The 13,134-nt window shown below is 48.0% G+C and overlaps 1 protein-coding gene across 4 annotated transcripts in view; it reads right to left on the minus strand.

Annotated features, from left to right (window-relative positions):
- Positions 1–13,134, minus strand: part of PIGG (phosphatidylinositol glycan anchor biosynthesis class G (EMM blood group)) — a 44,345-nt gene extending 31,211 nt beyond the window's left edge. For 2 of the 4 annotated variants that reach the window (XM_077882137.1, XM_077882131.1), the window contains exons 1-5: positions 12,872–13,134; positions 11,940–12,145; positions 5,436–5,645; positions 3,980–4,168; positions 2,947–3,088 (exon numbers count right to left, since the gene is read on the minus strand). In XM_077882137.1, coding sequence (XP_077738263.1) covers positions 2,947–3,088; positions 3,980–4,168; positions 5,436–5,645; positions 11,940–12,145; positions 12,872–13,025 — 901 coding nt within the window. In that variant the 5' untranslated portion in view covers positions 13,026–13,134. The remainder of the gene's footprint in view (positions 1–2,946; positions 3,089–3,979; positions 4,169–5,435; positions 5,646–11,939; positions 12,146–12,871) is intronic. The other 2 variants (XM_077882121.1, XM_077882125.1) reach the window with 2 other exon arrangements.

A 13,134-nucleotide genomic window follows, 5' to 3' on the forward strand; every position in this document is an offset into this window, starting at 1 on the left:
TGATCATGGAATCCTGGGATTGAGCCCAGCAGGGAGCCTGCTTCTCCCTCTCCCTCTGCCCCACCCTGCTGCTCATGCTCTCTCTCTCAAATAAAATCTTAAAATAAAAAAAGGTAGTATATTTGACAGTAACAGTACAGACAAGGTAGGTGGAGCAAAGAAAACACCACCACATTCCAGGGGCACCTGGATGGCTCAGTCTGTTAAGTGTATGACTCTTGATTTGGCTCAGGTCATGATCTCAAGGGTCCTGGGATGAAGCCCCAGGTTGGGCTCTCTGCTCGCTGGGGAGTCTGCTTGTCCCTCTCCCCCTGCCCCTCCCTCTGCTTGCATGTACTCTCACATGTTCTCTACAATAAATAAATAAATCTTAAAAAAAAAAAAAAAATCTGTCCACACAAAAACTTCCCAGATGGTCACAACAACATTATTCATAACAGCTGAAAAGTAGAAACAACACATGTATATCAACTGATGAATGGATACATGACGTGGGCTATCCATTATGTGGCACAATAATTCAGCCTAAGAAAGGACGAAGTCCTGACATCCACTACAGTCTGGATGAACCCTGAAAACATTAGGCCAAGTGAAACCAGCCAGTCACACAAGGCCATGTACTATAGGGTCCATTTACAGGAAATGTCCTGAAGAGGCAAATCTATAGAGATGGAAGAAAGATCTGCAGTTGCTGGCAGTGGGTGAGGGGGTGGGAGAGGTCAGTGGGGGTGCACTTTCCTAGAATGAATACTGACTCTGAGTGAACTACTTGCAGTGCAGTCCTGGCTCCTAAGATAAGCATAATGAGATTACTGAACACAACCATGCTTGATACAAGGAAACACATGACAAAACACTGGGAAGCTACTGTTGGCACTGAGGTCAGTCACCTGAACAACTCTCTCAGGTGTCCTGCACATGCAGCTGCTCTGGCTATTTCTGGCAATGAACCCTGTCAAGCCTCCCAAGGAGGAGATTTTAAATACCCATCTTGGAGATGAAACATCAGCACTTTAGTTCAACGACAACTGTCACATAGTTGTCTCTTTTGCTCCCCAGACTATAAGCTCCCCGAGGGCAAAGTCTGCCCACAGTGCCCGGCTCAGTGCCTGGCCCACCACAGGTACTAAGTACACCTCTGCTGGATCGAGTAGGAAGGGTGGTTCTGGCATAGGGCTCTCGCTCAGGCAGGGGAGCCATGAGAGACCCTGCTTTGGGTACACAGTGAGGGAGAGCCAGGTGTACAAGGCTGGTGCTCTGGTGGGTAGTGTGTGCACTCACTGGAAGGCAGGCTTCAGTAAGACAGCCAGCTAAAACAGGAAGGCTCAGTTCCCAAGAGCCAATGACATATCTTAGGAGATCAGAGGTCCAAGAGGAGGAAGTGTTGCAAAAAGATAGAAGGAAATCAGTGGAATTTCTTCCCCATTCAATTCTCACTCTAGTGGAAGATTCATTCATTCAACAAACCTTTTTGGTGCCCATCACATACCAGCTGATGTTCAGGCCCAAGGCAGGCCTGTACCAATGAACAAAACAGACTTGGTCCTGCCCGACCGTGGCATGAGGTGCACAGGGGAGGCGGCTGTTACACGCATCACACAAGTAAGTCTATAATTCCTATCTAAGCAAAGAACGAGGGCAGCAGGCATGGACTACTGTGAATGACGAACAGAGGGAAGGCAACGTAGTTTCATGGATGAGTGAGATGAGCTGAAACCAAGGATGAATGGACAAGTAGGCCAAGAGGCTGATGATGCTGGCGTTGGGCACATGGGGAAGAGCTTGTCACTTGGAGAGCCCATGGAAAGGGTAGAGGCCGGGACACAGAGAGTAATGGTGAATATGGTTCAGGATGAAGCTGTGAGGCAGCAAAGAAGCCTCATGCAGGATTGTTACTTGATCCAAAGTTCAGGTACTGAAAGGTTTTATGTACGGGAGCTCAGGATGGTCTGAAATGTGGGGAGCAAGGGAGAAAGAGGGTGAAGGGGGATGCCCACGTTTCCACCTGGAAGAGTCACACCAAAGTGCCATTTGTTGGCAGGGGAATACAAGAGGGCAGATTAGACGTGAAGCTGTCACAGTTGCTCTCTACCTGTGGAAGACCCAAGTGGAGGTGTCAGACAGGCAGCTGAGTAGACAGTCTAGAGACTGGAAGAGAGGAGACAGCTGGAGGGATAAATCTGACAAGCGTGAGCCAATCATGGCATTTACAACTACGGGAGTGGACGAGATCATCTCAGGAGTGAATGTGGAATGAAACCAGGAGGCAGTCCAGGAAGTATGCCAGGGCAGGGAGCTAAGCCAGCAAAGACGACTAGATAGCAAAGTGAGAGGTGGGAGGAAAACCAGACAAATGGGAGCTACCAGAACCCGGGGTCAGAAGCGCCCAGTGGTACTGAAGGATCATGTGAGAGGAAGGCAGAGAGTGTCCAACTCAGAAATAACTGGTGAGCAAAGGCGAGCATGTTGTAAAGTGAGGAGGCGGAGGCCAGAGCTGCTCGTGTGTGTTTGGGGTGGAGAGCTGCAGGGTCTCAAGGCTGACAGGGCTCAGCTAGTTCTGCTCTGACTGATCCCATGACTCTTCGTTCAGAGTTTCAAAAGGTGGATCGTCTGTAAAAATTTCAATTCATGTTTCTTTTTTTTAGTTCACATGTGTTCAGATGTCTTGAAGCTACTGGAAATTTTTATTAACGGTTCAGATATCCAGGCAGTGACGTTCATACAATAAAATTCCTACAAAGAATATTTGTATTTTAAGAATTGGGGCAAGAAATGTAAACTCCACATCTGGCTGCCCCTTGCCCATTAATTTTCATCTGTACACTGCTCAGGACATCTCAAACTTACACAACTTCTAAGAAAACAATTTTAAAAATTAGAATCAGTCTATAGAAAACAGATACATAAAATACAGTTTTAAAATAGTAAACATTCCTAAATCCTCACCAGGTTTTCTTTCAAATGCAGAACTGATTAAGATCAGGGCGGTGTTAAGCTCCTCCATGGAAGAGGCCCCATGACCGCCAGTTTCAGACATGCCGTGATCACCACAGAGAACCAGCAAATTGGGTACAAGAGTTTCTCTCTCCTACAAGGCAAAGGAAAAATTCCAATTGCATTTGGCCTGAGGAGAACACATGACCTTGGTAAGGAAACGACTTTAGATTTTGCCTTTACTTCATAAATAGTAACTCTTTGTAAATGAGTTAGATGTTTTTGTTTTGTTCTTTTACAGGTAGATCAAAGGGCTAAAGACAAATAATATCATAAAACTAACAGAATCATACGGAGGTCACGGAGCACAGGCAGGTACATTTAGGGCCTCTGAAGGCCGAGGATTGGGGCTTGGTTTCTGTTTCTGCCACTGCTGAGCTGGGACAGCCCAGGTGCACTCCTTGTCACGCCTGTCTCCTCGGGTGTCACACGGGCCTGCCCCTCAGCCTGGGACACCAGCCAAGGGCCTCTGCTGCTCCCGGACGGACATGCCACATGGTCTGCCTTGCCCCTGCTGTTCTCCACCCGGACACGCCTTCACAGGCGGCGTATCCTCCTCCCCTCCCTTCAAGGCTCTGCTCTCATCTCACACGACCTGAAGGACAGCTGGCCTCACCATTCTACTGAGAATCATGATTTCTCTCTCAGAAGCTGTTCACTCCTCCTGCCCTGTTTCCTGAGGCACCAGTCACTTTTCAGTGTACTTATGGACTTGTCGATTATCCTCGTTTGTCCTTCCTAGCTACCGTATGAGCTCCGCGGATGCCTGGACAGATCAGCAATACAGAAGCCCTCACAAGCTAGTAGTTGGATGAAAAGGTGAATGGTGGACATGGTCAGAGCTGTAGGAGGCTGAGCCTGTGCTTACAGGTGACCTGAGTGATGGTGGGTGTGGCGTTCACATAGGTCTCAAGTCCACTTCAGGAACTTGGTGTCTCCTAGGAGACGCTGGCATGGTGACACCCTAGTGCCATGTGAGCCTCACCTCAGACAGCAGTGAGGTGTGGATCTTCATCAGGATGCTGTCCATCTCTCGGAGTTTATGCCCAATCAGAGGACTGCTAGGCCCAGAAACGTGGCCGATGTGGTCCAGCCCGAGGTAGTGGAGGATTAACATGTCCCAATCCCCTCTTTTTAATACTTTATCCAAATGCCTTGTAACATTATCATCCACCTGTAAAGGAGAAAAGGTATGTACGAAGAGCTTCCCTTATTTCCCTTGATCTGCACTCTCCAAGGAAAAGTGATCCAGTCCTTTTAAAATCTAGGCGTTCGTTAGTACACAGGACTTAGAATCTGAAAAGACCAAAAAACCCTTCAACACAAACAGAGAAGCCCATCATAAAAAAAAGTTAAAACAAATATTAGCATTAGATTGAGATTTCACTAGTACTGTTCTCACGTTTCTAAAGTACACATAGAACATACTACACAGGCAATTTAAATAAGTGTTGTTCCGATGAAACCACTCTGAGGGATCCCTACTGGGAATTAACTAACACTAAGCAGGTGACCAGGTCACACAGGTGCCAGAGTTCAGGTGACCTGTGGGGTGAAGCTGAGGGCATCTAAGTGCGTCCTGTGCGAAGGATGTTCTGGGAGGACAGAGATATAGCTCTCAGCAACTAGTGGTCGAGCAGCCCCTGACAGAGCCGTGAGCCTGGTCAGGCCTGACCACTCAGCCGGCCCACCTCCCTCTCACTGAAAAGTGTCTACGAAGGGAAGGGTCTCTGAGTGATGAGACAGAGGATGGGGAAACTCAGTGCTGCACGGTAACTGCTGCCTGCACAGAGGTTAACTTTACCAAAGGGTATTAACATGAGCAAGACTGTGAACGCCCTACCAGCGGCAAACTGAGCTGGTGCGGGTTTGTCTCTGCTCCATGGGGCCTCCCTCTGCTCCCAGGTCAACTTTCTAACTACAGGTCTAATCATGCCCTTTGCCTTGTTGGAGACCAAACTCCCAGCACAGGGCAGTGCCCCTCAGGACCAGGCAACCCCCAGCTCACCATCTGTCCTCCCACTTCCCCACTGGGGACACTGATTGCCACAATAACAGAAGAACCTATAGCCTCAAGGATCCCAGGGAGGCCATGAAGTCCTCAGGCTCTGCCTCGCACGAACGCTGCCACCCCCATTCTGTCCACTTGGGAAGTCCCCACTCACTTCTGCAAACAGCTGAAATGGCTCCTTGCTGGGAAGCCCTTCGTGACTCCCTGTACCCCATCAACAGGTGCTCAGCTAGCTGCTCTAGGAGAGCTGTGCTCACACCTGCATCACATTAATGTCCCTGGGTTATAAGTGATTATGTGAATGCACAATTTCTACGATCTCTCCATACTCCTCCCAGTATACTAATAAAGGCCACATACAAAACAACATTGCCTCTCACTAACAAGACTCTATCTAGTATGACAAAGTTTTCTTATTTTAAAAACTGACCTCTGTATAATCGGACACAAAAAATGAAGTTGTTCCATCATATTCCACAAAATGCTTTGGGAATAATTTTACCCATGTTTCATCTCCATAAAAGATAATTCTTTTTCCAGCTGCTTTTGCCTGTGTAATCACGTTGTCTTCTAGCAGTTCAGGGGAATTGAGGTTCCTGACAACATCGATGAAGCCGGGGAGGCTCCCTGTCATCAACGCCTGCAGGAGGAAACATTCAAGGAATTAGACTATAGAATCCAAACCATAGCATGGGAAGGGGTGTCAAAGATCATTTCATGGATGAAAGAGGAGAGCATAAAACTAGGATATACCTAGGCTGGGTCAGTGCTAGGACAGAGGGGAAACCTGCACATAATTTCTGGCAAAACTAGCAAACTCGATCACAAAAGACTTGACTTTATTTCAGCCAATGAGAGGATGGAAGCGGCGGCTATGGGCAGCTGGATGATAGTGGTGGACTGAAAAGCTGTGGGTTATAGCAACTGAAGAAAATGGCAGTGGGGTATGCATTGAAAACATGAACCTGTATATTCAACTTCCCATGAGGTCCTCACCTAAGCTTCACATCTGCTCTGTGTGATGAGCAACTCCATGTATTGATCCTACAACCTAGCAAATCTAACGTCCACTCTGCGTGAACAAGCATCCTCTCATGCACCCTGAGAGGAAAGCAGTCTCTAAGCAAGAACTCTCAGAAATTCTCATAGTAAACAGGCCCAGGGCTGCTGGTGGGACACCACTTTTCTGAACACACGCACAAAGCACTGCAATTTCCGGGAGGTAAGGGTGGGTGTGACAGATCCTCATACCTTTCTGACACAGAATTATGTCAACAACCTCCCTTGCTTTAGCACAGAGTCTAAGAGACCACAGTAATGGGCTACGCGTCTCCTGTTATCTGGAGTTATCCAACAACCCATGACACTGGCACCCAGGGACTTATCTGTAATAAATAGAAATCTAGATAATACTAATTAATAGGTATAATAATTTTGCCAAGACTTCTTTAACAGAAATGAAAAAAAAAAAAGCAATATGAATTAACTTGACTTCTGGAATGCCAGAGGAGCTTGGCAAATCCTTTCCCCTAAGAGCAATGATAAAATAGGACAGAACTGCCCAAAACGACCATTTCAAGACTTTGAAAACTCACCAAGGATATACAACAAATTGCGAAGTTTTTATCTAAGACAAACTACTGAAGCTCAGTAAGAGCTGTGAGTACCTGTGATGTTTTAACATAGGCCGCTCCCCTTCCCCTATCCCTGTGATGTAGCGGGAAATGAGGACCTGGAAGGGTCCACCCGACTGGAGCTGCATGGAGAAGTTCCATGCCAGGGATGTGTTGAAAACAAGGAAGACCAACATCACAGCTGCCTAAGGCATCAATGCTGTTTGTGGAAGAGACAAGCCCAACATTTAAAAACGGGATCTCAGTTAGGAGTGCCTAGTGGGCTCAGTCAGTTAAGCGTCCGAACCTTGATCTCAGCTCAGGTCTTGATCTCAGGGCTGTGAGTTCAAGCCCCATGGTGAAGCCTACTTAAAAAAAAAAAAAAAAAAAAAAAAAAATTAAAAATTAGAAAATAAGTAAAAATGGAGTCTGGGGAATGACACAGGTATAGCAAATTTCTATAAACTCCCACATATTCCTGGCATCTGGAAAGCTGCATGTACACATGAGGCTGACTGTGTGCTCAGGAGAGATCAGACAGTGCCTAGTTACCCATTCCTTCCAGCTGAGCAGGAGGCCCTACTCATGACAGGGGAGGCTTACTGGTGCCTGGACAGTGAGTATTAACCACACACAGGCCCCTAGAAAGGGTGGAAGGCCCACTGCATAATGTATTTAAGCACAGCCTCTGACCAGCATTGGCTATCCACTAACTATGCTGTCCCAGGGGTGACCTTCTGAAAGATCAGTTTAAAAATAAAAACAAGAACTTAAAACAAAAATAAGCAGATACCAGTTACTGTGCACTCCAGCAGAGACAGACGCTACAGAATGAGTTTTGGCAAGTAACTACAGTGGCAAACCAACAAAACGGTGGCAACAACCATTACTCCTGGGGTGGGGTGAAGGATCAAAATCCAGAGCTGAGGTGGGAGGTTGCACAGATATACCACATTTGTGAAATCTCAACAAACCATACATATAAAAATGTCTGCACTACTTTGTATGAAAATTCTATCTCAGTGAAATTATTTTTTTAAAAGGACAGCCTTCTTTTCACTCCAAAATTCTACCACTTACAGGTAACCAGTTACGTTGGGTGAGTACCCTTTCATACCTTTTCCTGTATGTGTATGATCACAAATATACAAAGATACACATTTTTTAAATAAAAATGTTAAGAAACTATAGAAAACAATTCTGCAGCTTGCTTTTGTTTTCCAATTAATAGCATATTCTGAACCTTTCACCCCAGAAAACACTTCATTTCAGCTACTTCATTTTCTTTTCAGGCAGCTACAGAGTATGCCAGTATTTGGACCAAGACCATTTTAATGGGCATGGACATGTATTTTAAAAAGCTTGCAACAAAAGTGCCATTTGAGCTGAGACCTGAAGGCTCATGTGTTGACTATAGGCGAGGGGGAGGTGCGCTGGGGCTTTCCAGGGGGAACAGAGCAAACTGTGAAAGCCCCACATCCAAAAGAGGGCAATACGCTTGGGGTAGGTGTGATCTATGTGGATGAATGGCTCAGGAAGAGGGAGAGCAACTCAGATAAGGGCAGAGAGGTAAGCAGGGACAGGACCGTGCAGCCTCAAGGCCTGGGTTAGTAGGCCGATATAAACTAGAGCAGGGTTTGAAAAGGAGACGACTTGGTGTGTTTGGACAGGACCTGGGCACAAGGAGGTGCTGGGAGATTTTACAGTCCTGGCTGGAGACCACAGCAGATTGGACTGGGGGAGCCAGCAGTGCAGGGTCTGGCTCAGTGTTGAGTACCTGTCCACCTCATTTTGTATGAAGAGGTCATCATCAATCTTTACATTTTTACGTGATAGACAAAAGCCAGGGTTGCAGATTGCTTGAGTTCGTCTTGCCCTGATTACTAGTACAGAATCTCCTCATATGTTGACTTGCCATTTCAATGTCTTCCTTTGTGGATTTCTTTATATCCTTTGCCATTGGATTGTTGTCCTTGGCCAGATTCTCTTTACACATCATGGGCTTAACCTCTTGTTTGTGATATCAACTGTAAATAATTTCCCCAGTCTATCATTTGTCAGTTGACTTAGTTTATAGTGTTTTCTGGGGCACCTGGGTGGCTCAGTGGTTGAGCATCTGCTTTTGGCTCAGGGCGTGATCCCCGGTCCTGGGATCGAGTCTCTGATCCCCAGATCACAGGGAGCCTGCCTCTCCCTCTGCCTACGTCTCTGCCTCTCTCTCTCTCATGAATAATAAATAAAATCTTAAAAAAAAAAAAAAAGTGTTTTCCATCACATAACAGTTTTCTGTTTCCATGTGGTCTAATTTGTCCATCCTTTTCCCAGGGGCTTTTATGAGGTACTTGCCTCCTTCTCACACTAGGCTGTGTTCCCATTGACATTTTCGAGGAGGGCAGGGACTGCTTGGTACCCTTTACCCCAGGAAGCATGCAGGCAGCTGGGAGCCCTAGGAAGTCTAAGTGAGAGCCCAAGTCTGCCATCACCTTGGGGGTCTTCCTGTGGTTGTTGTGGCCTTGGGAACAGTAGTTTCTTGCCTTCTGAGAATGACGGAGGGCTCTGCAGAGACTACTGGAAGAGGACGTGGCCTGGTCACCATATTCGGCAGGAATGCCACGTAACATGCTATGACCAATGGAGGCTCTGGAACCAGACATACAGAGGCCTAGGCTCAGTTTCTAAGGCCGCTGTGTGGTTTCACCACTTCAAGCCTGTTTCCTCATCTGGAAAATGGAGAAGATGGCAGTGCCTGCCTCACACAGCCTAGGTCACGGGGCTGTTGTGACAGCATATGAGATAATGCCTGTGTTCTGTGCTCACCACACTCAGTTGGTCAGTACCTGGCTCCTTATTGTGGGGACTGTAAATTCCTTGAAGAAAGGAAAAGCATTCACAAATTAGTTTGTGAGAAAGTGCAATGAGAGGCATTAGCCTTGAGTTGTTAAGATCAGTGTGTCGTGACAACCGCATCAACACCTCAAGATTAATGAAGTCCTTTCCCTAACGGGAGACAAGGTAGGGGACACACTCCTTAGTCAACCTACTAAATCCTACCAAATTCTAGAGCTGTGTAATCCTAACTCCAGTATGTATTTTCTGTTCCAGCTCCCCCTCGATGGGGAATGAGGAGCCAGAACCTGCAAAGGACTGAAAACAAAATAAATAAAATGAAGCAAAACACTGGTTTTGTGTCATGCAATGACACAAATGGGCTGGAGACGGGAGGCCCTAAGAACCACCGTAGCCAACACGCAGGTCTGAATACAGCCTGGAGCCTGCACGCCCACTTACACACTTTCTTACTAACCTGCGCGGATTCCTAGTAACACATTCTTACCAGAATGAAAGAGGAATCAGTTCCTTCCACACTTCTGATGACAGATGAAGAACTCAGCACTCCTGACGGCGAGGAGCCTGGATGCCTTTCTTCTAGCTTTCAGAAGACTGGTCTCAGTAGCATGAGCACTCTTGAGAGGCCATCCCTGAGCTTCCTTTTTTTTTTTTTTTTTTTTTTTAATAATTTTTTAAATTTTTTATTTATTTATGATAGTCACAGAGAGAGAGAGAGAGAGAGAGAGAGAGGCAGAGACATAGGCAGAGGGAGAAGCAGGCTCCATGCACCGGGAGCCCGACGTGGGACTCGATCCCGGGTCTCCAGGATCACGCCCTGGGCCAAAGGCAGGCGCTAAACCGCTGCACCACCCAGGGATCCCTATCCCTGAGCTTCTTGATTAAAGGTGCCGCACTCCTCATCACTCTGTCATATTCTCCTCTCTGATTCCTCCCACAGCACTTACCACTTTCTGAAACTATCTTATTTGTATATGTACATATTTTCTGTCCCCTCAATCAGAAATTAAGCTCCATGAGGTTAGGACATCTGCTGACTTGCTCTTCACTGAATGAATCCCTCTTATCTAAAACATGTGATAGGGATCCCTGGGTGGCGCAGCGGTTTGGCGCCTGCCTTTGGCCCAGGGCGCGATCCTGGAGACCCGGGATCGAATCCCACGTCAGGCTCCCGGTGCATGGAGCCTGCTTCTCCCTCTGCCTGTGTCTCTGCCTCATTCTCTCTCTCTCTCTCTCTGTGACTATCACAAATAAATAAAAATTAAAAAAAAAAATATTTTAAAACATGTGATACTCAGAAGTATCATGTGATACATAGAAGATGCTTCACTGCTGAGTGAAGGACACACTACAACCAAAAGTTACAGAGAGTGGAAAACTCAAGAAAGAAGTCAATGAAAGATGCAGTATTAATCCTTTCATTCATTCCCAGACTGTTTTATTCATCTAGTAAACATTTACTGAGTACCTACTAAATACTGCCCCCAAGCTTTGAATCAAGTGGTTCCTTCTCACCAAATAATGTGTCACATAAGGCTCAACCAGACATTTTTTTTTTTTTAACCATACTAGCAACATGTCCCTTTCTGCCTCCTCCCCTTTACTCATCCTTCCAGTTTGAACTTAAATGTAATTTCCTCAGGCAGGCTTTTTCTGACCCTCAATCGAAATTGAGCCCCCCTTCCACCCCACCCAGTAATGAGCATCACACCCTGTTCTTTCTCATCATACATTAAACCACACTTTAAAACTGCAAATTGATTTACTCATCTTTTAATGGATATGTTTCTCGTAACTAAAAGCTCCATAAAGGCAGATACTATTTTCCCCCAACTGCACACCCGTTACAGTACTGCCACATAGTAAGTAGTTGCTTAATAAATAGTTCTTGAGCCAATCAACACGGCTTTACTCTCTTTTTTTTAAACCCATAGTTTGTGGGTAAAGCACTATGCACTTTCAAGCCACACTCACTAGGCTGAACGCCTCAAAGTGAGTTATTAGTAGAAACAGTCATACCTGTTGAGGCCGGATCACACAGGTGTGCTTATTATTTATACCCCAGTTGTGAACAAGTCATTTAACTTATCTGACTTTGCTTTCTTATCCATACAGTCAAGAGACTGAACTAGATTAATCCTAAAGTCTTCTTTCTGGAATGTATGTGGTGCACTGATGATTAAAGAGACCAGGCTAGCAAGGAGGACACCATCTTTTGGTTTAGGCTGCCCTGAATGATCTGGCTCTGATTAAGCTTTATGCTTTCCATGAAGTGTGAACGTTGGACTACTTGACAAGCAACACAAATCATGGGTCTCAGTTCTATCCTATCTTGTGAGCTTTGTCAGCATTTTACTGCCCCAGCCAGGTGGATAGCACTCAACTAATTTCTTCCTAGTTACGACTGGGACTCCAAGTAAAGGAGTACAGAGAGCCAAGCCACCACTTACAACACATTTAGTCAAGCTGTTTACCTTGATTCGAGGCATCGTAACTGTAGGCAGCTTTGCTTCGGCCACAAAACTGTGAGATGCTCCTTTTTCCACAAGGTAAGTTGTGTAGGGCATAAATTTCACACCCTTGGAGCCGAACACAAAATCATCTCTCAAGCCATCTATTAGCATAATAACAACTTTTTTGAAGAGAGGTGGTGGGAGCTTGGTCCAGTTGGAACTGGCTCCTAAAAATGTTCGAAAGGATAAAGAAAATTGAGTTTTAAGTTGTATTTAGCACCCGAGCACCTTATCATCTGTTTCTGGGCTACTTCTCCAGCACATATGTTGTGCCATCTACCCAACCCGACCCAGGGACAAGGACCTGTTCCTGGCAGACAGCGTGGGGGGGCGGGGGGGCAAGCTGAAGGAGCCCCAGCCTTAGGCAGTATTAAGTATCAAGCCTTTGGCTCGGGGAGTCCCGCGAAAGGGAAGGCCCTTCCGAGGGTGCGGGAGGTTGGACACTCGGGGAGCTAGTTTCTAGACAGCGCGGCAGCCGGCGGCCGGGCCCGCGGCCACAGATCGCGTCCACACGGTCCGCGGCTGCTACTGCGTCCTGGTCAAGCACGGGAGCGGCCCTGGAGGGGTGTCCTAGAAGGAAGCGCGGAGGGGCAGCAGGATCCTGTCCCCCGCTGCGACTTGCTGGGCAAGGAGGTGCCTCGGAGAGGCAGTGGCCCGAGGGCCCGTCCCGGGAGAGGGGCAGCAGGCGGACCGCGGCAGGCCCGGCGGGGCCTCTCGGGGCGGCGAGCGGGAGGAGGGCCCCAGTGTGGCCGGCCCTGGCCGGGGGCTGCGCGGCGGCAGGGGCCCAGCAGAGGGCCCTCGGGAGCCCGGGAAGCCCGGGGCCGCGGCCCCCAGGGAGCGTCCTCCGGCGGAGGCCGGGTCCGGGAGCAGAGCCGGCGGCGAGGGGTCCGTACCGGCCGAGGGTTCAGGCGCCGCGGGCTCTGCCCGCTGCTCCGCCCTGGAAGAGGAGCGAACCGGGGCCGGGAAGAAGCCCCGGAGGAAGAGCGCGACCCCGAGCACCTCGATCACCACGCAGCAGGCGGCGAAGGCCCCGGAGCCCAGCCGCATCGCGCCCCCGCAGGGGAAGGACCCCGGGACGAGCCTCGCCGCCACCAGCCGCTCCGCAGCCGCCCCTCCAGCCGCGCGAGCCCGCCCTCAGAGCACACGCCCGCTGGGG

Source organism: Canis aureus, chromosome 2 (assembly GCF_053574225.1).
Source record: "Canis aureus isolate CA01 chromosome 2, VMU_Caureus_v.1.0, whole genome shotgun sequence".
Taxonomy (NCBI): Eukaryota; Metazoa; Chordata; class Mammalia; order Carnivora; family Canidae; genus Canis; species Canis aureus.